The sequence below is a fragment of the Dasypus novemcinctus genome, chromosome 19, assembly GCF_030445035.2.
Source record: "Dasypus novemcinctus isolate mDasNov1 chromosome 19, mDasNov1.1.hap2, whole genome shotgun sequence".
NCBI classification, from domain to species: domain Eukaryota; kingdom Metazoa; phylum Chordata; class Mammalia; order Cingulata; family Dasypodidae; genus Dasypus; species Dasypus novemcinctus.
In genome coordinates, this window is record NC_080691.1 from 51,991,099 (window position 1) to 52,016,456 (window position 25,358).

At 43.9% G+C, this 25,358-nt stretch overlaps 2 protein-coding genes across 4 annotated transcripts in view; one reads left to right on the top strand and one right to left on the bottom strand.

Annotated features, from left to right (window-relative positions):
• Positions 1–11,578, bottom strand: part of HIRA (histone cell cycle regulator) — a 121,316-nt gene extending 109,738 nt beyond the window's left edge. For both annotated transcript variants that reach the window (XR_011646541.1, XM_058281812.2), the window contains exon 1: positions 11,447–11,578. Coding sequence is in view for 1 of the 2 variants with exons in the window: in XM_058281812.2 (XP_058137795.1) it covers positions 11,447–11,483 (37 nt within the window). In the remaining variant the exon portion in view is untranslated. The remainder of the gene's footprint in view (positions 1–11,446) is intronic.
• Positions 11,367–22,813, top strand: MRPL40 (mitochondrial ribosomal protein L40). Of its 2 annotated transcripts, none has more exons than XM_071209926.1 (4): positions 11,367–11,413; positions 12,876–12,959; positions 14,829–14,987; positions 22,381–22,813. In XM_071209926.1, the coding sequence occupies exons 2-4, from the start codon at positions 12,955–12,957 to the stop codon at positions 22,703–22,705; spliced, it is 489 nt and encodes a 162-aa protein (XP_071066027.1). In that variant the 5' UTR covers positions 11,367–11,413; positions 12,876–12,954; the 3' UTR covers positions 22,706–22,813. The 2 variants fall into 2 exon arrangements, with proteins under 2 accessions (XP_071066027.1, XP_058137800.1); XM_058281817.2 differs by lacking the exon at positions 11,367–11,413 and adding an exon at positions 12,318–12,528.
• The last annotated feature ends 2,545 nt before the right edge of the window (positions 22,814–25,358 follow it).

The window sequence follows — 25,358 nt, forward strand, 5'->3', positions numbered from 1 at the left end:
TTCCTCACCAAAGTCTATTTTCACATGTTGGAGCAAGATGGCTGCTGATGTCTGCAAGGGTTCAGACTTCTTGGGTTCTTCCCTTCCAAGGTCTTGCAGGGTTCCTTTCTTCCCGGGGCTTGCTTCTTCCTGGCTCAGGTCCTCTTTTTCTGGGGCTTGCTTCTCCTTCCTCTGTGAGCTTACTTCCCGGGGCTCCCACTTAAGGCTTTGGCATCAAACTTCAACATCAAAAACTCCCAACTCTGTCCTTTGCCATGTCTTTTATCTGTGAGTCCCCACCCACCAAAGGGTGGGGACTTAATGCCCTACTGGCACAAGAGGTTTACATGATTATTTAATCAAGCAAACCTATGAATCCAATATAATCTAATATGCCCAGAGGAAAAGATCACTTTACAACCATAATCCAATATTTCTTTTTGGAATTCACAATAATATCAAACTGCTACACTCACCATCACATCCATCACCGCCCAATATCAAACCACAATCCTCTCTTGCCAGGATTAGAGGAGTAGCCTCACAACTGGTCTCCCAATTGCCCCCTCCCTTGCCTTCACACCCAGTCCATTCTCAAGCAGAATATCGCTAAGACTCAATTCAGATCTGCTCTGCTTCCAGGCTCCTTTGAGAAGCTAGGCCTTCTCTGGGCCCCCCACAGGTCTCCCCTTGAGCCTGTATTAACTCTCTGGCACCATCTCTTGGTCCTCTTTGCCCTTGTGTGGCTCTGATCACAATGACATCTTTGCTCTTCCTCACACTTACCAGGCAAGTTCTGGCCCTTCTCTCCCCTAGGTGGCTGACTTTCTTACCTTTATCAGTCTGTAGTAGATACTGTGGTAGGCTGCCCTGGTCCCCCACCAGTAAGGAAGCACAAACCCTTTCTAGGGGAATGCTGGCAGCCTGTGTCAGTTTCCCAGCTGAGTCTTTCGGTGGAAGAATAGCTTCAACCAGGTCAGGCCCCTTTCCATGTGGCCATGGCACATAAAGGTCAGGACAACTCTGCAGGGTAATCACAGTTCCAGAGCTCCCCTCATGGTGGGCCAAGGCTTTTGATGCACTTAACCCCAGGTCAAGGTCTCCCTATGTCCAGTCCTGCTTCCCTCGCTCTCCCACAGGTAGGATCCTGAGGATAAATCCCCAGTAATGCTCCTGCTCAGATGTGATTCCCAGGGATCCCAGTCTGTGATGAGTCTTTAGGTAAACATTACCCTCTCACTTTTGCTCTCCCAGAACACACTATTTGGAAATTTTTAAAAAAAGAAAAAAGATTTATTTATTTATTTATCCCCTCCACCCTCGTCCTGTTGTCTGCTCTCTGTCCATTTGCTGTGTGTTCTTCTGTGTCTGCTTGTATTCTCATTAGGCGGCTCCGGGAGCCGATCCTGGGACCTTCCGGAGTGGAAGAGAGGTGATCATTCTCTTGTATCATCTCAGCTACCTGATCTGCTGCATCTCTTATTATCTCTCCTCTGTGTCTCTTTTTGTTGTGTCATCTTGCTGTACCAGCTCTCCGCATGGGACAGCACTCCTGCGCAGGGTAGTACTTTGTGCAGACCAGCATTCCACGTGGGCCAGCTCGCCACACGGGCGAGCTTGCCCTGGGCATAGAACCCTGGACCTCCTATATGGTAGGTGGGAGCCCAACTGCTTGAGTCACATCCGCTTCCCATATTTGAAATTTTAATCCCCACCCCAATCCCAAGGTTACCCACCTCATGCCTGCTATGTTTCCCCACACTCGCCTTGCCCAGTACCCTCTGTAGTTTGTTCTTGTGTTTGCTGCCTGTTTACCCGGTAAGCATCTCTCCTACATCCCCTCTTTTCTGCTTATTCCAGGAGCCCAAGCAGACAGCCCTCTTAGTCTCACAGTCTAGAATATATCAGAGGCTGCTCAACAGATTTTGGCATGTTGCTGGTTCACTGTTTTTCCAGCACTTAGAACAGATCCTGCACATGACAGGCCTGTTTTTTTTTGTTGTTGTTGTTGTTTTTGATGGTTTTAAAACATTTTTTTAAAAAAATCTTATTAACGTAAATTTCGAACATGTACAGAGTTTGACAGAATAGTATAATGAACACCCATATATACATCATTTGGTTTCAATAATTATTATTAGCTTTAAATGATTAGTTTGAAGTGGTTTTTAGAGGCTGGACTATTCTACCTCTTCAGACTTCATTTAGTACTTACTGGCCACTTATATTCATCTGCTTTTGGGTTCCTCAGATACTCTGTTTTTCCCCTCTGTTTCCTTCTGCATAGATGCTGATAACCATAGAAGTCTTATAAATTTTCAGTGGGGTTGATGCACTTAAATTTTGGGGTTCATAGGGATGCTATGCTACCTAGTTTTTGTAGATGTAATGTGTTCTGAGTGCAATGGATTACTGCCTGCCAAAAGGTTGGTAAGGATGGTGGAGATGGTTTTATGATGCGGTGGGAAAACTTAAATTTCTAAATGCTGAAAATGACCATTTGAGTAGAAGTTTGAACCATGTAAGGTTATCAGGTATTGAAATTTTTTTTTAATTATTTATTTATTATTATTTTTTTAAAATTACATTATGAAAAATATGAGGTCCCATTCAACCCCACCGCCCCCGCCCCCCACTCCCCCCACAGCAACACTCTCTCCCATCATCATGGACAGGCCTGTTTTTCTAGCATCCTGCACACAACAGGCACTAGCTATCTGTTGAATAGATGAATCTATCAAGTGCCTCCTATGTGCAGGACTTTTTGTTGGAGGATGCTGATGTTTGCTCAAACAAGGCTTGCAGCCTGTCTGTCCATTGCTCACCAGTGTCTCTGGACTATGGCCCTAGCCAGGGCTGCCTCCTCAGGACTTGGTCTATCACAGGTGGGTTAAAATATCTTTGTAGAAGGGTAGTACCAACAACCCAAGACAGATATTGCTTTTAAAAGCAACAAGTTTTACCCTAAATGGGTTTTCTCTTTGCTGGAGATGTTCTAAAACATTTGCTTAATGGTTCTTCTAGGACTATCTGCTCCCCTTCTTAAAATGGAAAGCCCTAGGTCCATAAGACACAATTATGCGAATTAGCTCCTTACCTAAGGACTTGGGCAGAGTGCTTTCCCTCAACATCTACTAGGAGAGCCAGCCAGTGTAAGCAAGAAGTTTTCTGAAGCCCAGGGTAGGGACAGTTAGCTGCCCACCCACTCACCATCCTCTATCAGCCTTCTTCCAGTTTTCAACCTTCAACTAAGAGTCTCTGGGCACCATGCACTGCTTTAGGAACTAGGGCTACAGCATGAGCAAACAGACCAGCCTCTGCCCTCCTGGAGCCAACTGTCAATAGAGAGATCTCTAGCAGAACCCAAATTTTATTCCAGTATCTACCTCTCCCCTCTGTGAATCAGCTGGCAATGGTGACTGGTGCAGGAGAGGGCATATAACCTACATGGCCCCATCTGATCAAGGAGAAACACTCAAAACTTCAAGGCTGGGGCCCAGGATCCTCTCTCCTGCTCCTCAAAGAACTCTCTAAAGCCAAATGCTTCAGAAAATTCACCAAGCACACCTTGACAGAAATTCCTAGACTCTCTGATGGCTACAGAAGCAGCCATAGGATATCAGTATTCAAACACAGAGGTCTCGTGGAACCAAGCTACAGTCACACATAGGACCACACTGTTTCTGAAAGCTGTCATTCTGGAGAGGAAGAGAGCATCCAAGTCCTCCAGGACCAATGTGGCCAGCCTCAGCACAGAGACCATCACTTGGCTAATTAGAAACAGTGAGCCTGGGCTCATCCTTGTCACCGTTACTGCAATCCTGGGAGGTCACCCCGTCTCACTCAGCCTCAGTGACCACGTGCAAACTGTACTGCTCTGGATGTTTCCTTTCAGCAGCACATCACAGAGAATCTCAAGGGCAATTTACCAACTCACAGAGGAAGTTCTGAGATAGGTCAGCCTCAGGGTTTGATAATTTAGCAGCTTAAGGAGCCAAGTTCTACCACCTTCCCCTCCTGGCATCCTTGGGGTCAGCCCAGTTCTCACAGTTACAAGCTGGCTAACACACACACATACACACACACACACACCCCAGGGAAGGCTAACACACACACACACACAAACACACATACACACATACCCCAGGGAAGGCTAACACACACACACACACAAACACACACACACACACCCCAGGGAAGGCTAACACACACACACACAAACACACACAACACACACACACACTCCCACCCTCCCTCCCTTCCTCCCTCCCTCCCTCCAGGGAAGTCCAGCAGAAGAAAGATTAGCTTTTCAAGCATCTCTTCTTATCTGATTCCCCAGGAGCCACAGCAGATGTTCCTTCCTAATCTCACCGGCTAGAATGGCAAAACATGGTTGTTCTTCAATAAATCCCTGGCACTCACCCACGTGCCAGGCTTAGAGTCAACAAGACTTGCTCCCTGAAGCTTGGCCTGTGGAAGAGGGGAGATAAATAGAAAAAAATTGAGGTTCTGCTAAAAAGGAATAAAGAGGGTAGGCAACCCACAGTATCTGCCACACTCCCTTCAGGCCATTTACAACTGTGGATATCACCTGTCTAGGAGTTGGTGTAGTGAGTGGTGTTGCTGGTGTTGGGGGGATGATAAAACGTGTTTCACTAGTGTTGGTCACCAGGGCTCATTCCAGACCTATGCTTCATGTGCTAGATACTTCTGCAGTCTAAGGGCAAAAACCCTGGATGAATGGGTTAGGCCAGCTAGGGACAAGAAGATGTCAAGGCAGACCCAAGATCAGTGAAATGGCAGCAGGTCTTCCACCCAGCCTCAGGGGTCAGGGCCAGACACTGCCTAGAGGGGCCCTCCCAATTTTGTAAAAATGAAAACATCTTTTCATAAAATGAAAACAACTTTTAAACCTTTTCTTAGATTAAAAACAAATGTTTAGAATCCCATTTCCTACACTTCATCCACACCCTTTCTTCAGCATACTAAAGAAATAAGCTCAGAAACCGATTCAAAGCTGTGGAGTCACCTGCCTATAATGGCCAGGTCCCATTACTTCAATCTCTACCCTGTCCTCAGGCTACCCAACTTTTTTTTTTTTAATAGGTTCCCGGGCCGGGGATTGAACCCTGGACCTCATATGTGAGAAGACGATGTTCAACCATTGAGTCGTATCAGCATCCCTGTGTTGGGTTTTCTGTTTGTTTTGTTTGCTTGTTTGTTTAGGAGGTACCGGGACTGAACCTGGGACCAAAGCCGGGACCTCCCATGTGAACACATTTGCTCCCCTTTAATTTTTTTTTATTTTGAGGTACTAGGGCTGGGGATTGAACCTGGGACCTTATATGTGGGAAGCCAGAGCTCAAACACTGAGCCACATCAGCTCCCCTAGTGCCTACCTACTCTTTCTCTCTTTCACCACCGACCTCCCTCATCATCTTTTACCAACTCCAGGTACTGCCTCCTAACTTGTTCAGGGCCTTCCTAACACATGGATATTCAGTGTCCTCAGAAACCTCAATGACCCTCACCCCACCCCACAGAAGGAAGTCCAAGCTTCGTGTATGCGACTCAAGGTTCTTTGCCTCCCAGCCCCATGCTCCCTCTTCACCTTTTCAGCCTCACCCCCTAAAATGCTCTAAGTAATCTAAAGCTCTCTACTCTCTGGGCCTTTGCTCCTGACTTTCTCATGACCTGCACTGCCTTCTCCACCACTACAATCTTACTCACCTGCAATGCTCAGCTTAGCCACACATCCACAAATCAGATGAGGGAGATGAGTCCCTCCCCCCACTCTTATTTCCACCTGTCCTACCTTCTAGAAAATGGTCTGTTACATCCACTTCTCCAACCTTCCATACAGCTTCCGCACAGGCACAGCAGCATTCACCTCTGGATCCACACAGAGCAGCTTGGCAGAAGAGTTCATTCAATGTATAGCAAAAAATCCATATGCACATTGTCAAAAGCAAGACCCAGTTTTCTTCTGAATCTCTTTCAGAAGATATTGTTTTTTTAAAATTGACCTATGGTCTGCAGGAATAAATCAGTGTGTGAGACATGGAAGAGAGAACTAGCATTTGTACCTTCACAAGTCTCAGGGAAGACAGGTATTCTTGGCTATACTGAACAGATCAAGAGAACAGAGATATTCAGTAAGCAGCACAGCAAGGAGACTCAAAAGCATGACTACCCAATTCCAAGATAAAAAAAAAAATCCTTGTCCTCAAAGAAGCTCATAAACTAGTTGGAAGGATGTGACAAATACAGAAGAAGGCAAATAACGATAAAGATTTTCTTGGGAAGCAGATGTAGCTCAAGAGATAGGGCTTCCGCCTACTGCATGGGAGGACCCAGGTTCGATCCCTGGGGCCTCCTGATGAAAAAGAAGAAGAGAAAGTGTGCCTGCATGGTGAACCAGTGCCTGCATGGTGAGCTGAGTGCCCACGTGGCAAGAGTGCCCACGCAGTGAGCCAGTGCCCGTGCAAGTGAGTCATGCAGCAAGATGATGATGCAACAAAAGAGAGATGAAGGGAAGAGTCAAGGTGAAGCACAGCAGAAACCAGGAACCAAGGTGGCACAGCTAACAGGGAACCTCTCTCCACATCAGACCCAGGATTGAATCCTGGTGAATCCTAGAGGTGGAAAAATGAGAAGAGAGGACCAAAAAGAAAAACAGATACAGAAGATGACAGGGCAAATGGATACAGACAGCAAAATCAGCAGAGCGGGAGGTGGGGGGTGGAAGAGAGGGGAGGGGGGTATTAAATAAATAAATAGTTAGATAAATCTTTATAAAAAAAGATTTCCTTATCTAAAACAGGGTTGCTCAACCTCAGCACCATTGATATTTTGGACTAAATAACACTATGTGGTATGGACTATGCTGTGCACTGTAGGATGTTTAGCAGTATTCCTTACTTCTACCCACTAGATGCCAGGAAGCACCCCCTTGCCCAGTTCTGAAAACCAAAAATGTCTCCAAATATTGCCAAATATTTGGCACAGGGACAAAATCACCCCTGTCTGAGAACCACTGACCTAGGACAATTGCAAAATTTATCCTACAAATACCAAATCATAACTATCGCCATCAGGGACCTCTCCCAGACTTGGCCACTAGAAAGCTGCAATGTCCCTCTAGCAAGTGTGCAGGCCTTGTCACATTCCCTCCTGACTTCACTACTGTACCATCCTACCTTCATTCTCCCTTCAATCTAACTTCTTTTATTTTCATCCTGATGTGGTATATATGTCTCAGCAGCATGTTTTAAAATCTCCTTTGGAATGAGCCAAGGTAGAAAAACATTAGGAATCCAATCACAGGAGAAAAAGAAAACACATTCTATAAAGCAATGTGATTAATGGACAGATGATCCTATTGTTGAAAACAGGCCAAATGATTTTTTATAACACTGCCATCAAAATGTCAACCAGAGGTCAAAGGAGAATGAGATCTCTTTAAGTCCTGCCCTCCACCTGGTTAGAATGAAGGGCTAAGCACCAAGGGCTATCCACCCAGCAGTGAAAATTCCAGAAGAAACTTTCAAGAATAAAGGCTGGAAAGAGCTATGAATCTCAAATGAAATACTCTAAATATATAAACTTTAAAACCAAACACTCAGTTGCTTTCACTTTCTCAATAGTCTATGATCTTAACTTAGAAATGAACTTGATTTAATTTTGGCCAAGACTTCAATAAACTTAAATACAGCCAGGATTTAATACAGTAATGTCTGTAATGTTAAATACAGAACATTACTATTTGTGGTAGTAATGTTCTATAGCCACTGCAAACAGAATTACTGAACACTGAACCATTTTTCCTATGGGAAATATAGGGTTGATTCCTGTGAGCCTCTGGTCACATTTTTGTTAACCAATCAATACATAATCTTGTGGTTTTTCTGTTTTATGTATCTCTTTTTGTAGATAGCTTATTTAATATGATTGTTGATTTGTTAACATTGCAAGGTCAAAGCCCACAGCACTATAACTCATGACTAAACAAAGCTTACCTAACACATATTTTCTCTGTCAGGCACATCACAGCCTTCTTGTACTTAGGAAAATGAGATAGCACTTCGGGGCCATGTTAAACGAAAAATCACCAACAAAAAGCCCCAGAATGTGAAAAACGTGGCACTAAATATGCTGGGAAAAGGACACCTGTTTACAGCAGGAGGGCTGAAACAAAAATGCTGAGCGTTTGACCTTGGATGGAAACATGCATGCTGGATGATGCAAATTTTTTGCCACTTTGCACATGTTCATGAATGACTATGCCACAAGCACTGATTTGGGGGCTATAAATAAATTTTAGCAAGTGGGCAAATTCACAAATACAGAATTCACAAGTATATACAGAGTACTATATCCAAGAACCCAGATATGCATGTGTATAGATGTGGTACATAACTTCTATGTCAGTGGTAGGTATTATTAACTATTATATATCTAACAATTATGCATCTTTTATATTTGGATATAGGGTGAAATGGAAGAGATGAGTATTCTTAGGCAGTTTTACCAAGCCCAGAGTAGAATCACAAGCCCAAGCTAGCAAATGACAGAATCCTCAACCCAGTCTGATTCCATGTTCGAAATTCACTTCATTATGATATGACAATTGCAAGATTTAATGATTTACTGATCACCGCAAAGCACCTAAGAGTATGGTATTTTTGGTTGTCACAACTCTGCACCTGTGTGTGTGCTACTGGCAATAGTGGGCAGAGACCAGGGATGCTGCCAAACATTCCATAAAGCGCAGGACAGCCCCTACAGCAAAGATGTATGTGGCCTGAAATGTCAGTAGTGCTGAGGCTGAGAAACCCTGCCTGAGAAGAATGATCTTATCACTAGTTGATTAAAAAAAAAAAAAAGACAAGGAGGAGGTCTGAAAGATGGGAAAGATGTCACATATGAGAAGATGGAGGGAGAGAGCACTGCTGACTAAAAGAACACAGCCAAGGAAATTAAGACCCAAAGTTTGCCTACACTCCACCAAATGCTTCTTCTGCTCCCTTTAATTCTCCTATTCTACCTGTCCACTCTCTACTTTGTGAATGGGTCTCTTGACACCACAGGGGAAAATGTCAGACTATCTGCTTCTTTCCTCTTTGTAGTCTCAGGCAACAAAAAAAGTATGTCCATGTTGTGTAACTACTCTGGAGTCATCAACACAGGGCAAGGAAACCAGAATCAGCAGTGATGTACTCTCTCCAAAGCACCAAGGTCTTTTTTGCTTTTAATCCAAAGCAAGCCACTCTGGCTTAAAGGACAGCTCAGAAGTAATTTAGACCTTCATCATTTTCTCCAGGAGAGTGGCAACGAGCCCCTAACAATCCTTCTGCACCACCCTTGATGAAATAGAGGTTGTTCTTAGGAGATTTGAAAAGAAATGAAATTTGACAAAGAACAAGTTTACAAGAAGTTAAATCCCTTTAGCCAGAGTCTCAATTTCTTTTATTATTATCTCTTTCATCTAAACAATAATAGTCTGCGGACAAATTTTGTCTCTTCCCAACTGCCCGTCACAATAATCCCATGAAGCAGGTAGAGCAGATATTATCATGTTCCATTCACCTCTCGTGTGGGAGGCCCTAGCAACAATAGGCTCCTGGCCCACTGTTCTTCCCACCCCACCTGGCTGGCACATGTAACCGACCTGGTTGCAGACTGAGTCAGACTCTTTTGAACCTACATAATCTGTGCTTAAGCATCTTGACTGACTGATACTTCAACAAGCCTAAAATCTTTGTCTTGCAAAGGAATTTATCAAAAAAGGAAGAAATTAAATGGCAGAAGACAGAAAGAGAGACTGGGAAAGGGTAGACTATATATATTTACACTCGCAAATTGATTCAGGCAAAGCATTTTAAAACAAACATTCTTTCAGACCTTCACTTACACAGGAGACTATTCATAATAAAATTTTTCCTTTCCTGAAAAGAAAATTTCTGAACTTCTGCCTGGTTCTTCAGGGAAAGATCTGCTTGCTACACATCAGGAAATGTTTTTGCTGGTTGACAAAGAAGTGGAACTAAAGTTTAAGGTTTTTGCTTTCAGGTACAATAAATCTAGTTATAGCTTCATAAATTATGGAAAGCCCAGGTATTTTTTTGTTTGTTTAAAACAGTTTTAGCTACCATTTATTGTATACTCATTATGTAGAAGGGACTGCTGAGTGCAACAACTAATACAGAGGGGTGTGAGGCAGGACCAGGCCCTCAGGGCAGATGGAAAATACACCTCCAACTTTAAGGCAAAACAGAGCACAGGAACAGAGACATGGGACACCAGGAAGTTTCAAAAAGACCAAGGTGGCCTGAAAGATGGGAAAGAGATGTCACAAGAAGATGGAAGGAAGGAGAGCGCAGACAGATGGTTCAGTTTGGTTGCAGTAGTAGAGAGCATCCTGGGATCACTACAAAAACTGTAAAGTTTCATGCAAATGCACCTACTCTTCTTTCTCTAAAAGAAAAAAGCTGCATCTCCCTCTAGAAGCAAGACAGAATCAGGGTGACCCCTTGCCTGTTAGCAGAGACAGGCCAGAATCAGAGCTAAGGTCTCTGAGCTGGAGGAGCACTCCGCAGGATGCATCCTGGGCTTCACTGCTTGCTGTCAGCAGAGGGGGTTAGGGAGTTGGGGGTTCTCTCTCTTCATCTCCCTGGGATGCAAAGACCAATTCCTGAAGCCCATTCGGTCAACAAGGTGGAACTGACACGAGTGCTGGTTACCATCGGCTTCCTTGTACAAGACAGTCCTTCCTCAATCAGAGGACTGGATGAGTCCCTTTCTCCTACGTGTCTCTTGGGGCCACGTCCACAGACCTAGGAAACCCGGCTCCTAGAACACACCTCTGACCTATTCGCTCCCATCAAAATTCATCCTGTGGCCCCAGCTCAACAAGAAACATCATTCCTTTAGTTGGGGAACAAAGCCTAGTGTTCCGGGATTACAGTCCCCCAACTGGGGACACTGTCACTACATCCAGATCTCGGCAGGGGCAGTAACAGCCCGTTCTACATGCGAGACACTTGCAGATTTCAGATCTTCACCCGCCACTGAAAGGCCACCAGGGGGATTCCGCGCCGGTTTCACGCATAGGACCAGTGGAGCGCATTCTGGCCGATGCAGTGGAGTGGCAGGAGCTGGCCGGCGCCCAGGGCCGCTCCCTGAGGCCAGGCCGAGACCCCTCCACGGACCCCGGGTGTGCGGCGAAGAGTTCAGTGCCAAGTGCCGGGGCGAGAGGGCGGGTCTCCAGCTGCCATCTCGGAGCACGTGCCCGGCCTCGCTGGCCTCCCCAGCCTCCCAGCGCCCGGGACAAAGTCCGCTGTCGCCGGCTTCGCGGCTCGGGCACCAGGGAACCGACGCCGGGGCGAAGCGGGCAGGGCCTGCGCGTGGTCCAAAGGCGACTCCGGCCCCCGAGGTGGGCCTCCCGCGACCCCCCGCGCGCACTCACCATTGTGATTGACCCAAGTCGGCTTCAGGAGCTTCATTGTTCGGTCGCCGCCGCCGGGCTGAGGCGAGAGCCGCGTTTCTCAGCGCGCCCGGGCCATGGAGCCACCGCTGCCACCGCCGCTTCGTCCCGCGCCGCCCGCCCTCCAGCCACCGGCTGCCGCGCGCCCTCAGCGCCGCCGCGCCATAGCCGGCCCGCGCTCCCCGCCGCCGCCACAGTCGCCCCCCGCGCTCGGCCGCCGCCGCCGCCGCCACAGCCGCATCCCCTGCGCCGCTCCTCCTCTGGCGGCTCCCGGGCAACGCCGGAAGTCACGGCGCGCACCTGCCAAATCGCCCCGGCGGGAAACCGCTTCTCGTGCTCACGGGCCGCCCGGGCGCCTCCAAGAGCAAAGACAGCTCTGGGCGGCGGCTGCCTAGGGGAATGCCGGCCCCTCGTCGGCGTAGACTCGCCGGGTCCCACTTGGATTTATTTACTAGCTGCCGTCGCTCGTCAAGGCGCGCTTATGGCGCATCTCGGGAGCGCCAGGCCCGTGCCAGCTGCCCCGGGCAGCGAACGCGAGCAACGCATCCTCTCCAAGGCCCGACCTGGCCCTGTCAGGCTGCCTCTCTGCGCAGCGGCTGACTCAGACCAGGCGCGCGCGTTTATGGGAAAAGCGGAGCCGTTTTCATATGCGTAGTGGACAGTTGGGCTCGGAACAACCGAGGAGCACCCGCGGCGTGCAGTCGCCTCTATAGGCCAGCACCCTGGAAGGGCGCAGGTGGACCAGCTAGGGGGCGTGTAGGAAGAGCGCGCGGGCCCGCCAAGGCGGAAGGGAGGACCCGGAGAGGCGCGAGCGGCGGGGGCGTGCCCGCCCGCCGCCGGGACGCACGGGGCGGGGCTGCGTCGAGGGCGGGACCTAGTGGGCCCGGCTCTCCGAGCCCGGAACGCGGGAGTGGGGGGTGGCGCGCCGGCCGGACCTCTGAACGGGGCACCACTGGCCGGACCTCCGAAGGCCGCGCGCCCGGAAGCGGCCCAGTAGAGGCCGCGGGGGCTATGGCCGTCACTGTGCTGGGCGCATATGCGCGAGCTCTTCTGCCGCCGAGCCGGTGCGTGCCGACGCCGACAGGGTCGTGGGATGCCCAGGGGGCGCGTGGGGGCTCCGCGCCAGCGACCCGGATCTCGTCGGACTCGTCTGCGTCCCCACCCCGGGTTCCCCCTTCGCCCCTTTCCACGGTGTCTCGCGGACGAACTAGGTGATCGCCGTCACCTGTGGACTGGCGAGCAGGGATCTGCCATAAACTCTGCTGTGAATGGGAGACTTTAAAACATCTCTATTGACCTTGCTGTCATATCCAGTATTTAAAGTGCCCCAGGTTTGGGGCGGGTACTGGCTAATTTTTTTTTTTCCTTATGAGATGGAGGGAGAATCATCGTATATTCTTGTCTCTTTTAGGCTTCTGGGACCTTGGCAGACTCAGATTAGAGACACACACCAACGAGCTTCATTGCTGTCCTTCTGGGAACTCATTCCCATGAGGTAAAACTCAAGGGCAGGCCTGACGTTTTTGGGGGTATCAGCGGGAGATAGAGGTGCACATGACATTTGGTTTGCAAAATTAACTGCCTACAGAGTTTTTCATATTTAAAAATAGGCAAGGGCTTTCTGCCTCTTCAATACTTTTTATGTAGAATATTGCTGTGTAAAACACTACATGTAAGAGTAGTTTAAATATTAATTAGCTTGAAGGGATTCTTGTGTGCTTTAAAGGGCACTGCATACATTTTCTTTCTCCATGGACCTTTCTGTTTCCTGCCCATTCTGAGGCCCTGGAGCTGGAGAGGGGATGTTCGAGGTGTGTGAGGATTAAAGTCCATACACTTGAGACTTTGGAGCTTCTTAGGGGCTTGATTCACCAAAACTGGTTCTTGATGTTTTGCTAGAGGATTTGAATATTCTTTGTAGTAACTTAATACCATGGGAAATGTGTTCGTGTAAGAATCAGCATTTTGTAAATGCTCTAAAATGGAAAATTTGGTATGAATGCCAAAAAGTGAAGAGGGCCTACTGCAGTCACTTTTTTTTTTTTAATGTTTTTTTTCCTTTATTAGAGAAGTTGTGTGTTTACAGAACCACCATGCATAAAATATAGGATTCCCAAGTGCCACCCTATTATTAGTGCCTTGCATTGGTGTGGCACATTTGTACTATTAACTACTGTCCATGTTTTAACTGAGGGTTCACTGTTTTGTAGTATAGTTCCATGGTTATTTTTTTTTTAAAGCTTGCTTCCTCTCGGGGTTGGTAGCATTCTTGATGGCTGGCATTACTTGAGTTCCTTGGCATTCCTGTCACTTGGTGATGTCCTCTATTTTCTCTTCTGGGTTCTGTTGACTTCTGGCTTCTCCACATGGCTTTCTCTTCAGAAAACCTCCAGTAATAGTATTAAGACTCAACATCATCCAGTGGGGACACACTTTATTTAAAAATAACATCTTCAACAGGTTTTATTTTCTGTGATTTCACACCCACGAGAATGGATTTAGATTAAGAGCATGCCCCCCAATATGTATTTCAACCTACACAAAATATAGTACATTTATATAACTTATATAATGAATACCAGGCAGCCATTAAATTACATACAATTTTTAAAAAGATTAGAAAACAGTTATAAAAAACACAACCAAATATACACACAAAAAAAGGACTGGAAAGACAAATATAGTACATGGTTTAACTTAGGGTTCACTGTGTAATGTAGTTCCATGGATTTTTTAAAAAAAATTTTTATTATGTTACCATATAAACAATCTAGCACTTCCTCTTTTAATCACATTCAGATATATTTTTCAATGCTGTTACTTATGTTTACATTGTTTGTGCTACCATTCACCAACATCCATTACAAAAACATTTCCATCATTCCGAGTATGTAGTCACTTTTGTTACATTGTTTTTCTTAGTCTCATTAAAACATTTTTATGGTTCAAAACCTATTTAAAATGTGAATAACCTTCTAATTAATCATTTTTGGTATTTTCACTCTTCAGTGAATTTTCAAGGCACAACTGAACCTTAAAACTAAAGGTACTTAGGCACTAAAGATAGTTTAGCACTTAAGATGAGTACTTCCCCTGAATTTATACCCCTCACCACTTGAAGCTTTTCTACCCCTTATCCGGAGGTAACTGTGGTCACATAGTTCTCACAAGGATACTGGGTGGAAGTAGTCAGTTGCGTTCTTAGTCACATCCCACTACACTGAGCTCATGAGATCAGCAACCATTCACAGCTCCTTCCCCCCAGTGGAGCACTCAGTTCAAGTATAGGGCAGTTTATCTAGCACCATCTAGTGTGTTCATGAGACTAAAGAAGAAAATGTTTAACATTTACTTTATCCATTAGAGCAGAACCTCAACGAAAGAAAAAGAAAGTAAATCCTAAAAAAGAGCAAGCAGCAAGAGACCGTTTGAAAAAGAGGATCCGACGACTGGAAAAAGCTAGCCAAGAGCTAATTCCCATAGAAGATTTTTTTACCCCCGTGAAGTTCTTGGATAAAGCAAGGTAAGGGTCCTTTCTAGGGATGAGATTCTCAGGGTAAAGGAGTTCCATAAATGCCTTTCTATCTGCAGTTCAAGCTTGTGATGGAAAAGGATGTGTAGGCTTAGGCAGACTTGGCCCTGGTCTCAAGTCATTTTCTCCTTAATTGTGCCTTTTGGGTATTGGAAAAAGTATTCCAGGTTGGCTGAAGGTGGAGAAAAAAATAAACCCAGATAATTGTATATACTAAGTTCAGGTCAGATGCTCTGAGTGAACTTGCTCTGGAGTTCATGTTGCTTTTTGCATGAGGGATGGGACTGCTTGGCTGTGACTGACATCTCGTGGTACTGCTGCTTTTAGATCTGTACCCATGCCCCTTCCTGGAGGTCAAAAGCTCTTGGTCTTTTGCCTTATGGTGCAAACGATTGTAATTGGTATATGTTGGGATTGTGTTGTACACAGGGTTAGCAGCTCTTGGGTCTTATCCTTTCTGCCTTTTGTAAAAAGTATACCATTTATAATTGAGCACCTTACCATGAAAGTGGGAAATAGCAGGGGCTTTTTTTTTTTTTTTTTGATACTGGAGGGAGGTCACAGGTTGTTGATTCTCTGGAATTTGGGTATCCTTTGTCATAACACCATTCATTTCTCTCCACAGTCACCTCTCACCAAAGGTAGTCTTTGCCTGGGGCAGAAGAAGTGCTGTCATAGTCTATCATGGCATCACTTTTTATAATTTCATTTCAGAATTTCTTATATTTACCACTGTACCACCATGCAAAAGCTCCCTCTTCCACCTCTCCCTATTCGCTAGTAAAATCTGTAATCTACTTTCTGTCCCTATAGATTTGCTATTTCTAGGTATTTCATGTAAGTGGAATCATACACAATTTGTCCTTTTGTGTCTGGCTCATTTCATTCCATATGATGTCTTGAAGGTTCGTCCATGCTGTAACTTGTATTAGAGCTTCAGTCCTTTTTACAGCTAAATAATATTATATTGTGTGTATATACCACATTTTGTTTATCCATTCATCTGTCAATGGACACTTGGATTATTTCCACGTTTTAGCTATTGTAAATAATGCTGCAGTGAACATAGGTATACAAGTATCCGTTTGAGTCCCTCCTTTCCATATTAATGGAGTGAAATTGCCAGGTGACATTGTAGTTGTATTAGTCAGCCAAAGGGGTACTGCTGCAAAGTACCAGAAATCTCTTGGGTTCTGTAAAGGATATTCATTTGGGGTAGAAGCCTACAGTCACAAGGCCCTAAAGAGTCCAACTCAATGTACCATAAGAGGCACTTTCTCACCCAAAGTCACTGGCCACAGTTTGGAGCAAGATGGCTGCTCTGCAAGAGTTCAGCGTTCTTCTTCCTCTTAAGGCTCCATAGTCCCAGCTTCTTTCAGTATCAGCTGTAGGCTGGGATAGTCTCATCTCTCTCCTGGGCTCATTTCTTTCCAGGCTCAGCTGCTGTTCTCTCCACAAGGTCAGCTGTTGCCCATCAGGCTCTCTCTCTTCCAAGGGCCTCTACTGTGCCTATGGAGCCATCTCTATTCCTCTGTGTTCTTCTCCTATGTATTTACTTCCTGGGGCTCCAGCATCCAAAAACTGCTATGTTATTTTCTATGTGGTGGGCAGGGACCCAACGTCCAACTGACGTGGCCCAATCAAAGCCCTAATCATAATTTAATCAAGTAAAAGTGAAACCTCTGAATTTAATACAATCTGATATACCCAGAGGAACAGACTAGTTTACAAACATAATCCAGTATCTATTTTTGGAGTTCATAAATAATACCAAATTGCTACAGTAGTTCTATGTTTAACTTTTTTTTTTTTCCCAAAGCACAGGGGGCCGGGTATTGAACCCAGGACCTTGTATGTGGGAAGCTGGCATTTAACCACTTAGCCACATCAGTTCCCCTGAGTTGGTTTTCTTGTTTGTTGAGCATCGTTTCATGTGCTGCTTGGTCATTTGCACATCTTCTTTGGAGAAATGGCTATTCAAGTCTTTGGCTCATTTTTAAATTGGGATATCTGTCTTTATTCTGTTGGGTTGTAGGAGTTCTTTATATATTTTGGATATTAAACCATCATCAGATATATGATCTGCAACTTTTTCTCCGATTCTATTTGTTGTCTTTTACTTTCTTGATAATATCCTTTGATGCACAAAAGGGTTTTTAATTTTGATGAAGTCCAGTTTAACAGTGTTTTCCTTTCTGCTCATGCTACAAATCCATTGCCAAATCCAAGGTCATAAAGATTTTCCCCTATGATTTCTTCTAAGAATTTTATAATTTTTGCCCTTTTATTTGGGTCCTTGATTCATTTTGAGTTAATTTTTGTAGATGGTATAAGGTAGGGGACCAACTTGATTTTTTTGCATGTGGAAATCCAGTTTTCCCAACACCATTTATTGAAGAGATTATTCTTTGCCCACTGAGTGGTCTTGACATCCTTGTTGAAAATCAGCTGTCCATATATATGTGGCTGTATTACTGAACTCTGTTTTATTCCATTGTTCTATATGTCTATCCTTACACCACTACTATACTTTTTTTATTACTATTTGAGGTACATTTTGAAATGAAGCCTAAGTCCTCCAACTTTGCTCTTACTCAAAATTGTTTTGGTTATTTGGGGTCCCTTGCCATTCCACATGAACTTGATGATAGGCTTTTTTTTTTTTTTCCCCTCGACTTACAATGATAGGCTTTTTGATGCCTGCAAAAAAGGCTACTCAATCTTGATAAGGATTGTATTAACTCTAGATCATTTTGTATAGTATTGACTTCTTAACAATATTAAGTCTTTGAATCCATGAACCTGGGATGTCTTTCCATTTATTTACGTCGTCTTTAATTTCTTTCAGCAATGTTTTGTGCTTTTCAGTGTACAAAGTCCTTCAACCCTTGGTTAAATTTATTCCTAGATATCTAGATATGCTATTCTCTTAGATGCTATTGTAAATGAACTGTCTTCTTAATATTCCTTTTGGCTTTTTCATTGCTGGTATATAGAAATAATTGATTTGCATGTTTATCTGGTACCCGGCAACTATGCTGAATTTATTAGTTCCAGTAGCTTTCTTGTGTATTCCTTGGGATTTTCTATATCATGTTATCTGCAAATAGAGATAGTTTTACTTCTTCCTTTCCATTTGGATGCCTTTTATTTCTTTTTCTTGCCTAATTATTCTGGCTAGAACTTCTAGTATAGTGCTGAACTGCCACTGCGGTTTCATTCTTTCATCAAGTAGGATGTGGGTTTTCATAAATACCCTTTATTGTGTTGTGGAGGCTCTGTTTATTCCTAGTTTCCTGACTGTCTTAATCATGAAAGGTTGTTAGACTTTGTTGAGTGCCCTTTGCTATGTCTGTTGAGATGATCATGTGGTTTTTTTTCCTTCATTCTATTAATGTACTATATTACACTGATAGAATTTCTTATGTAGAACCACCCTTGCATTCCTGGGATAAATTCCACTTGGTCATGGTGTATAATCCTTTTACTATACTGTTGAATTTAATATTTCTGTTTGCTAGTAATTTCTATTTATATTCAGAAAGGAAATTGGTCTGTCGTTTCCTTTGTATATATATGTGTGATGTCGTTATCAGGCTTTGGTATGGGGGTGAAGCTGCATAATCCTTTTTTCCCCCCAGTGGCTTTTATTTTGTTTTGTTTTGTTTTTTGTTCCCCCCCCCCCCCTTCGCCCTGTTTTTTTTTGTTTGTTTGTTTGTTTTCCTGTCTGTGTCTGTTCACTCTGTGATCTTCTGTATCTATTTCTCTTTTTGTATTCTCTTCCCCTTTTTTCTCCTTTCTAGGATTCACCGAGATTCGATCCTGGGGACCTCTGATGTGGAGAGAAGTTCCCTGGCACTGGTGTCACCTCAGTTCCTGGTTTCTGCTGTGCTTCACCTTGTCTCTCCCCTTCATCTCTCTTTTGTTGCATCATCATCTTGCTGCATGACTCACTTGCCTGGCTGTGCCGGCACTCGCATGGGCACTCGGCTCACCATGCAGGCACTCGGCTCACTGCGCGGGCCCTGGCTCACTGCGCAGGCATGCTTTCTTTTTTTCTTTTTTACCAGGAGGCCCCAGGGATCGAACCCAGGTCCTCCCATATGGTAGGCAGAAGCCCTATCACTTGAGCCAATATCCACTTCCCTGTATAATCCTTTTAACATGCTGTTGGGTTCAGTTTGCTAATAATTTCTTGAGGATTTCTCCTTCTATACTCATAGGGGAAATTGGTCTGTAATTTCCACATTTATGTGTATGTATGTGTGTGTGTTTGATGTCTTTATCAGATTTTGGTATTGGCCTAAGGAAGTGTTCTCTCCACTTCAGCTTTCTGGAAGAGTTTGAAAATACTCTTTCAAATAATACTATTCTTTAAATATTTGGGAGAATTTAGCAGAAGCTATCTGGCCTTTGGAATTTTCTTTGTTGGAATGTTTTTGATTTCTGAGTCATTCTCCTTACTTGATATAAGGATGTTGAGATTTTCTCTGTCTTCTTGGGTCAGCTTAGGTATGTTGGGTGTTTTTAGGAATTGGATCATATATTTAGATTTTTCTAATTTGTTGGCATATAATTATTCATAATCTCAGATTCCTTTTTATTTCTGTAAGGGCAATAGTGGTGTCACCATTTTCTTTTCTGATTTTAATTATTTGTATCTCCTGTCTTCAACTTTGCCATTCTAGCTAAAGGTTGTCAATTTTATTGATCTGTCAAAGAACCAACTTTTAGCTTTGTTGATTCTTTCTATTATTTTTCTACACTCTTTTTCATTTATTTCTGCTGTATTCATTTTTCCTTATTCTAGCTTTGGGCTAATTTGCTCTTCTCTTTCTAGTTCCTCAAGATGTGAAGCTAGCTTATAAAATTCCCTTGAGCTATGCCTTTGCTGTATCCTATAAGTTTTGGCATTTTTCTGTTTTGTTTTCATTTATCTCTGTTTTCTAATGTTCCTTACAATTTCTTCTTTAACCCATTGATTGTTTAAGTGTGTATTGTTTAATTTCCACATTGTTGTAAATTTTTCCATTTTCCCCATTAACTGATTTCTAGATTCATTCCTTTGTGTTTGGAGGAGATACTCTGTATGATTTCAATATTTTTAAATTTATTCAAACTTGTTTTGTCATCAGGCTTATGGTCTATCATGGAGACAGTTCACACACATTTGAGAAGAATGTGTATCCTGCTCTTTTTGGGTGGGATGTTCTATATATGCCTGCTAGGTGTGACTGATTTAGAGCGACATTCAAGTCCTCTATTTCTTTTTGTTCTAGTTGTTCTATTCAATATTGAAAGTTGGGTATTGAAGTCTCCACCTGTTTTTGTAGAACTGTCTTCTTGCTACATTCAATTCTGTCATTAGGTGTTGTTAGGTGCATATGTGTTTTAAATTTTTATATCTTGTTGAATTGACCCATTTATCAATATATAATATCCTTCTTTATCTTTTATAACAGTTTAGTTTTGTCTGATTTTATGATTATTTTTTATTCATTTGTATATTAAATCAACAAGAAGTAAAAAATGGCATGACAAACCAAAAACTTCAGTATTACTGGCATTTCTATTTGCTTATTTTGTTCCCTTTATTGGAGGTCTTTATTTTTTCATTTGGTTTGTTTACTTTCTAGTGTCCTTTTCTTTCAACATAGAGGACTCCCTTTAGCATTTCTTGTAGGGTAGGTCTACTGGTCATGAACTCTCTAAACTTTTATTTGGAAATGTCTTTATTTCTCCCTCATACTTTGAAGGACAGTTTTGATGGATATAGAATTCTTGGTTGACAGTTTTGCCTTTCAACACTTTGTTTTCACATAGCCTTCTGGCCTCCATACTTTCTAATGAGAAGCCAGTGGTTAATCTTATTGAGGATCTCTTGTAATGATGAGTTGTCTCTCTCTTGCTGTTCCACAATTCTCTTTTGCCTTTGGATTTTGACTATTTAATTCTGTTGTGTCTTGTTGTGGGTCTCATTGAGTTTATCTGGTTTAAAGTTCCTTGAACTCCTTGGATGTGTATATTCATTATCTTATCTGAGTTCTTGGCCATTATTTCTTCAAATACTTTTTGTCCCTTCCTCTTTCTTACCCTTCTCGAATCATATAATCTGTATGTTTCATGGTGTCCCACATGTCCCTCAGCCTCCGTGTTTTCCTTCATTCTCTCTTCTTTCTGCTTCTCCTACCCGATAATGACAGTTGTCTTCAAACTCACCAGCACTTCCATCTGCTCAAATCTGCTGTTGAACCCCTTTACTAAATTTTTCCTTTCAGTTATTTTACTTTTCAGCTCCAGAATTTGTTTATAACTTCTCTTTATTGAAATTCTCATTTTGTCCATATATAGTTTTCCTAATTTCCTTTAGTTCTTTGTCTGTATTTTCCTTTAGTTCATTGATCCTACTTAAGAGAGCTGATTAAGATCTTTGATTAGTAATTCCAGTGATTGGGCTTCCTCTGCGATGGGTTATGCCAAGTCTTACTTTACCGTGACTGGGTCATATTTTCCAGTCTCTTTGTATGCTTTTTAAGTCTCTTTGAGAACTGGATGTTCTGAGTTTTGTGGTCACTTTGAAAATCCAGTTCTCCAATCTTCATTTCCCAGGGACTTTTGATTTTTACTTGAAAGCTGGTATGTTTTTATTTTGCTTCTGGAATCTGTCAGAAGGATCCCCATCCCCACCCTCCAAAAAAAGAAAGAAAAAATTTTAAACCAAACGAAAGAAACAAAAAATGTGTGCTGCCTCTTTAAATCTTCTAATAGATGCTACTGGGAAGCCTAAAGCTGCTGCTTTGGAGAAGGTCAAAACCAAGGCTAGTGTTTGCATTGGTCCCTCAAGTATCTTCCAGACTGACCTCAAGTTACCACCTCAGCTTTCTGGAGTAGAAGTTTCCTCTGCCCACCCTGGCCCTTCCAGTCGCTTCCAGATAGCTAGCTATTGTTTTCTCAGCTGCTGTTAAGAGGCTGAGGAATAGGAGATTATTGCTCTCTTGTGTACATCCTTGCTTACAAAAGCTTGATAGTCAGTACCCTCTCCCTTTTCCGGCACTCCTATGGTTGCTTTAGGTGTCCAGTCAGGTTTCAGAGTACCAACTACGTAATTCTGGTATCTTTTTCAATTTATTTGTAGACCTCCCTACTCTGCATCTTGTCTCTTCATATAAAGGAAATGACACTGCTCCCTAGTGTCACTTGCAACTGCTGCCATAGTCAATACTCCGCTTTTTAATTTGTCCCAAACTTTTACTCCCCCCCCCCATTCTCAATAGTGACTTTGGCAGTGGAGATACTTGGGTTATACACAGACATCTGCACAGACTCCTCTGTCAGCGAAGTCACAGCTTCCTACCATCACATCTTTGCACTTATGTGTTCCCAGGCAGCGGCCTCAGGCAGAACCTTCCTTTGAGGAAGATGAGAGGAGAGCTCTGCTTATGAAGAAATGGTCCCTGTTCAAGAAGCAAGAGTATGAGATGGAGAGGGAGGCCATCCAGTCCATGCTCAAGGCCCAGCAGGAAGCGCTGCAGGAATTGCAACTCGAGTCTCCAGAGCTCCATGCAGAGGCCATCAAGCGGGATCCTAGCCTATTCCCCTTTGAGAAGGAAGGGCCAGCTTACACACCACCAATCCCTAATTACCAGCCCCCTGAAGGCAAGTACAACGACATCACCAAGGTGTACACACAGATGGAGTTCAAGAGGTAGGACTGCAGGCAGTCCTCAGAACAAGCTTCCCTTGAGAGCCAGGATGACCAGAGTAATCTGCCTTGCAGAGTAAGGCATGTTAATAAAAACAGGTTTAAAGAAAAGTAACTCTTTGACTTCTGCTAGAATTAGAACTAATTCACCGGGGGATTTATGGGGATGAGAGATGCTGCCCCTTTCTGACAGGTACTGGGAAGAAACTGACCAAGACGTTGACCACTGCCACCCAAATGGAAAAACATGGGCTAAAAGGAAAATTCCAGTTGTGTGATGAAAACACCCCCACCAAGAAGCACAAAGTAACCCATAGGAGTGGAGGTGATGGGTGCGCAGGATTTTGCCAGCTGGATAGGAGTGCAAGAAGTGGGACAGGTGGAGGACACAAGCTTACTAGTGTCATCAGTGAGCCAGTTTTGGGTTTTAAGCCAGGGAGGGCGGCAAAGGAGAGTGCCACAAGCCAGGAACACACTAATAAAGCTATTGTGTCCCTTCCAGAGGGCATGAGGTTGAGCTGGAGAGAAGGCAGGGCAGAGTCTACGATCATCGTTATTCAAGTGCTGTTAGTCTGGAACTGGTGAAGGTGCTGCGTATGGATGGAGACATTTTTCCTATTGATGAAGCACAACCTCATGCTTTGGGTTCTTAATTTCCTTAGTGCAGATAAAACCAGAGAAATAATTCATTTAAATAAGAATTTGGATCATCCCTTCCTAGCGTGTGGTTCACTTTTGCTTTCAAAACTCTTAATAGTTCTAGATAAAAACTTCACCCAAGGACCCTAACTCCTTTTGGTCCTGAAGGCAGCCACACCTGACCACTTGTGCTGTGACCTCTAAACCCTAGCCATCATCATCTGTTCTCTGCCTACTGAAGTCATCTGCTAATTGACCTGTTTATGCAATGTATTCACATCCCTAGTTCATTCTGTGCACAGCAGCTGGAGATCTCTGTACAAGGTGGGGCAGAGGCCAGGCACCTGATAGCGGCTTGTAAGTACCCCATCTCATCAGCATGGGGCATTTGGTTCTCATAGCCCTGGCGCTGCCCCTTTCTGCCTTACAGGGCTCCAGCCTTATCATCTGGTTCCGGGCTCAGGGCTGAGGCCTTCCCTGATGCCCCTGCCTAAGGTAGAGCCTGCTGCAGGTGGTTTACAATAGTGCTTTTAAAACAGTAAGCTTCAGCCCATTAGGTTGTGTAATCAATTCAGTGGGTCATGGTCAAAAGTTCTTTTTTTAGCTTTTTGTTCTGAAGTAATTAGATTTACAAGAGATTGCCAAGAAATGTACAAGGAGGTCCTGTGTACCCTTCCCTGTCTTCCCCTATGTCAGCATCTTATGTAACTGGTATACTATCAGTACCAGGAAACTGACTGTACAGTCCACAGAGCATATTCAGATTTCCGTAGCTACACTGGCACTCATTTGCATACCTGTGCTTGTATGGCTTGATGCATCTTCTATCACACATGTAGCCTTGCATAACCACCACAAAACCCCTTTATAGTCATACACACCCTCCCCTCCATCCCTTACTGCTGGCAACCATTAACCTGACCTCCATTTCTATAATTACATTATTTTACCAGTTACATAAATGTAATGATGTTATGTATATCCTTAAGATTTGCTTTTACTCACTTCCCTTGAGTTTCATCCAAGTTGTACATAGAGCAGTTTGAGTGGCATTGAAAACATCAGTGCTTCACATACAGTACAAATACTGTTTTGTAAAACCTGTTTCAACTTTACATGTTGTATGTAAAGGTCTACCAGATCATAATGACTTTTCTGAAAAGTCAGAAAAATGCTGTTGTATCTTAGTACTCTGTTTTCTTCATAGCACTTTTCAAATTCTTATTTATTCATGTTTAAGTGCTCATGTCTATCTCCCTAAGAACCTAAATTCTGTGAAAGCGACTTGTCTGGTTCAAGATCTGTAATCCCAGAGCCTCAACCCTTGCCCAGCAGGTAGTTGGCCCTAAGATGATGTGAAAAATGAATCCACACATACATTGTGTCCAAAGAGAGTAACTGTTGGTATGGAACTTGTCAGGTAGTAAGGTAGAAAGGCAAAATGCAAAAGTGGCATTGCAGCAGGAAGACTTAAATGTCTGGAGAATAGAAAAGAGCAAAAAGTCTAACAGATTCCTATCAGTGCATGCAGATCCACGTAGCATTTGGCCCAACACAGCACAGCCTCAGCAGGTAAATAAGACAAAGGGGCTCTAGCCAGGGAGCCCCTGAAAGCATGCAGCTTCCTGAGTGTGTGGGCCAAGGTTCCCAAGCTCTTCCCATGCCACCTAGCCTTACTCCAGTAGGCCCAGGATGGTTGCTGCAACTCCAGGCATTACCCAGACTGCAAAATTCAGATGCCCCTTCTCTGTATTTCCTTTGACGTATGAGGGAAACGATTCTACAAGATTAGCAGCCTTTCCTTCTCTCCTCATTGGGCAGAAATGCTTATTCTTCCACCAGCCACTTCCAGGGAAAGGACGGAGATAACATGGTTGGCTCAGATACATCCAGGTGCCCCCCTGGGACAGAGGGTTTGGCTGGTTCTTCTTCATACTCAACTCTTGAGTATCAGATATGCACATATTCCCTCCATCCATGGGCATATAAACAGACCCAGGGAGTGACTCAAACTGCACAGG